Here is a 4,275-nt window from a genome sequence, read left to right as displayed (position 1 = left end):
TTTTATGTTCAATTTTTACCTTTTGACAAACTAAGCACTTTGAAACATACTCAACAATATATTTTTTCATTCCTGGCCACCAAAATATCTTTTTCAAATCTTGATACATTTTAGTTGAACCAGGGTGAATTGTGAATTTACTACTATGTGCTTCATTTAAAATTTCTTTTTTCAATTCCTCCTTTCTAGGTACAACAACCCTTCCTTGAAACTTAACCAAACCATCTTCTTTTTGGTAAATCCTTTATGTTCCAACATTTTTTCTAGACTAAGATCCTCTTGCTGAGCTTCTTTAACTTTATTTACTAACTCATTTTCAATCCTTATTTCACTAATACCTAAACTTCAAGGCAACACAATTACAGATAATCTCATGTCCAGAAATTTTTCTAATAACTCCATTTCTTTGATCATTAAATGTGACATATGAAGAGATTTTCTGCTTAAGGCATCAGCCACCGCATTTGCTTTTCCTGGATGGTATTTGAGTTCAAAATCATAATCTTTCAAAAATTTCATCCATCTTCTTTGCCTCATATTCAACTCTTTTTAATCAAACAAATATTTAAAACTCTTGTGATCACTAAAAACTTCAAATTTGACTCCATACAAATATCCAAATCTTAAGGATAAAAACTACTGCATCCAATTCTAAATCATGAGTTGGATAATTTTCCTCATAAGGTCTCAATTGTCTTGATGCATAAGCTACTACTTTCCTTTCTTGCATTAAGACACATCCTAAACCCTTTCTAGATGCATCACAGTAAACCTCAAATTTTCCTAAAGGATTAGGGATTATTAAAATTAGTGCAAATGTTAACTTATTCTTTAAATCTTGAAAACAATCTTCACATTCTTGTGTCCAAACAAAGGGATTCCCTTTCTAGTTAACCTAGTTAAAGGTAACACTGGTTGTGAAAATCCTTTAATAAATCTTCTATAATATCCCGCCAATCCTAAGAAACTCCTGATCTCAGTGATAGTCTAAGGTCTCTCCCAGTGTATTATAGCCTCAATTTTACTAGGATAAACTGTCACTCCTTCTTTTGAAATAACATGCCCCAAGAACTTAACTTCTTGCATCCAGAATTCACATTTTGAAAGTTTGGCATACAATTGCTTATCTTTTAAAATTTGTAATGCTATCCTTAAATGCTCCTTATGCCCTCTTTATTCCTGGAATATATTAAAATATCATTTATAAACACCACTACAAATTGATCTAGGTAAGGTCTAAAAATTCTATTCATATAATCCATAAATACTGCTGGAGCATTTGTCAATCCAAAAGGCATCACTAGATACTCATAATGTCCATATCTAGTCCTAAAGGCTGTTTTTGGAATTTCTTCAGTTTTAATCCTAATCTGGTGATATCCTGACCTCGAATCTATTTTAGAAAACATTGTGGCTCCTCTCAACTGGTCTAAAAGGTCATTTATCCTAGGCAAAGGGTATTTATTTTTAATGGTGACTTTATTTAATTTCTTATAATCCACACACAATCTCATACTTGCATCATTTTTCTCGACACAGAGCACTGGTGCTCCCCAAGGTGACACACTTGGTCTGATGAACTATTTTGATAGAAGTTCCTCTAATTGTTTCTTTAGTTCAACAAGCTCTAGGTATTAGGTCAATAGAGAATTCAATTTCTCTATTTGGGGGTAAACCTGAAATTTCATCCGAAAAAACCTCTGAGTATTCAGAGACAATAGGGATACTGGTTGCATCAGGTTTAGCCTTTGCTTCTGAAAGATTAAAGAGAACATATCCTTTTTCTCCATCTAACAAACTCTTCCTAATTTGGGAAGTTGACAAAAATAAGGATTCACTGGGAAATTCTGATTCTTTTGTGAAAATTATACTTTTATTATGACAATCAATGACCACACAATTAGCGGACAACCAATTCATACCAAGAATCACATCTATATCAATCATAGGCAAACAAACTAAATCTATCTCAAACAATTTTCCTTTGAGTTGAAAATAACAATTTCTACATACTTGAGATGTGATTATATTTTCTCCAGTAGGAAGAAAGATTTCAAGATAAGAAGGTAAAATGAAAATTGGTAATTTTAACGTTTGAACAGAAGATAAGGATATGAAAGAATGAGTAGCCCCAGAATCAAATGGTATAGTTATAAGAAAATCTTGTATTAGACCAGTACCTTTAACCAAATTTGAAGATTGAGTCGCTTCCTGACCACCAAGAGTGAAAACTCTTCCTCTTGTTGCAGTTTGGGTTGATGAATTCTGACCTTGATTCCGAGGACACTGCCTCAACATATGTCCAGGTTTTTCACACTTAAAACATACACCTCTTCCTGCTAGGCATTCTCCAGCATGATTCTTTTTACATATTCTTCCTTCCTCTGTTGTTAGCAAAGTTATTTCCAGAGTTTTGTGCCCGTGAAAACCTCCCTCTGTTGTTGTCATCGTTCTTTCTCCGAATTGAGACTCTGTCTTTCTCTCTTCCATCCTCAGCTTCCTTCATGCTTGCTTCAATGTCTCTGCACCTGTTTACTAATGATGAAAAATTCCAGATTTGAAATCCTACTGTCATACTTTTTAGTTCAGGTTTTAATCCAGATTCAAATTTAGTTGCCAACCATTCTTCATTAGGTTGGTTTTGTACATAATTAGAATATCTGGATAGTTCTTCAAATTTTGCCACATATTCCCCAACAGTCATATTTTCTTGTTTCAGTTCAAGGAATTCTATTTATTTTCTGTTTCTTACACTTTGAGGAAATTATTTTTTCAAAAAGACATCTTTAAATATTGTCCAAGTAATCTCTGTTCCTTGGCTTTGGAAATATCTTTTGGTATTTGTCCACCAATGCTCTGCTTCTCCAATCAATAAGTATGTGGCAAAGTTTACACGATGAGTATTACGACAGTCCATTATCGGAAATATTTTCTCAAGTTCTTTAACCCATTCCATGGCTGCCTTAGGGTTATAATCTCCACGAAAAGTGGAAGGTTTATGTTTACGGAACTCAGTGAGTCCATTATAATCAGAAATAAGTCCTCCCTGAGAATTTGCATTTCTAGGTCCACTTTCACTTCAGAATTATGGGTGTGATTTCTGGTTGCACGATCCTCCCTCAGCTCCTGAATAAATTGCTGATTAGTTACAGTTTGTTCTTTAAGAGCTTCTGTCACTCGGGTAAACGCATCCGTTACTGGGTTAACTTCTGGTTCAGAAGTTGTAGATATCTGCATTGTATCTGCCATAGATCTACATATATTGTTTTATGATAGTGAGTTGATCAGGCTCATTAAAATAACTCAAAATATGCATGATCTATAACAAAATACCAAGCAACTATAATAGTTGAGTCTTTTATTTACCTGAACCGCTGCTCTGATACCATAAAATGTAACATCCCTTAATATTAACTCTTGTAATGGATATTACATGATTACTTTTTAATTTTTTATATTGATGATAAGAAAATTAAAAAGAAAACTATACAAAAGTCTACCAACGTCACTTTATACATGTCACTGAGTCAAGTACATACTGGAAATATTTTACACTGGTCCTACATCCTACTATATATTACATCACTTTATTTATATCTTACATCCTTACATCACATAATTATACAATACATGAGTCTTATCCTAATCTAGTCTATAGGTGCAGGTCTCCACACTTTCAGCATAGAATATTGCAGCAGCTCCTTGATTTCTTACTACAATATAGAATTCCATGCGATCATCGTAAGAGTAAAGATTGATATTCCATCCTTCACCTGACAAGCTTAGGCTAGGCACTATGATTTTCTGAAAAGGTTAGCAACACAAATAAAACATGAGAAAAATTCTCAGTAATATTGAGGTTCTTTTTTTTTTAACTATAACCATTTCCAGCTGTAGTAACAGAAAATATCATTCCCTCAGTTAATAGAAAAATGAAACAGTAATAGAATAATAATAAACACTACAATGTATAATATTTAACTGAAGCTATTTAAATACTCAATTCATGTGGGTCTCCTGCATGTGAAAAGTTCTGTATGGCGGAACTCAAACCATGATAAGGCGTCCCTTACCTTTTAACTGTCTTATCCCAAATTCTATGGATCAGTTCACAGCAGTATCTTACAGTTAAAATTACACATTCTTTTAATATTTATTTGGTACCAAATAACTCATCAACCAGTAATCACCTATTTTTTTTTAAAAAAAAGATTTTAGGACTAATTAATAATAAAGCTAAAGATATGACTAAAATCAAGTAGAGAAGAAATTTAA

At 32.9% G+C, this 4,275-nt stretch overlaps 1 protein-coding gene across 1 annotated transcript; it reads right to left on the bottom strand.

The window, feature by feature from the left end:
• Positions 1-1,617: 1,617 nt before the first annotated feature.
• LOC133293506 (uncharacterized) lies at positions 1,618-2,448 on the bottom strand. The gene has a single exon (XM_061492082.1). The coding sequence runs from the start codon at positions 2,446-2,448 to the stop codon at positions 1,618-1,620; it is 831 nt and encodes a 276-aa protein (XP_061348066.1).
• Positions 2,449-4,275: the final 1,827 nt, after the last annotated feature.

The sequence above is a fragment of the Gastrolobium bilobum genome, unplaced genomic scaffold (assembly GCF_033153095.1).
Source record: "Gastrolobium bilobum isolate Gb01-03AN ecotype WA unplaced genomic scaffold, APGP_CSIRO_Gbil_v1 utg57417, whole genome shotgun sequence".
Lineage (NCBI taxonomy): Eukaryota > Viridiplantae > Streptophyta > Magnoliopsida > Fabales > Fabaceae > Gastrolobium > Gastrolobium bilobum.
Note: the sequence above shows the minus strand (reverse complement) of the source record. Positions and strands in the feature narration are given on the sequence as shown.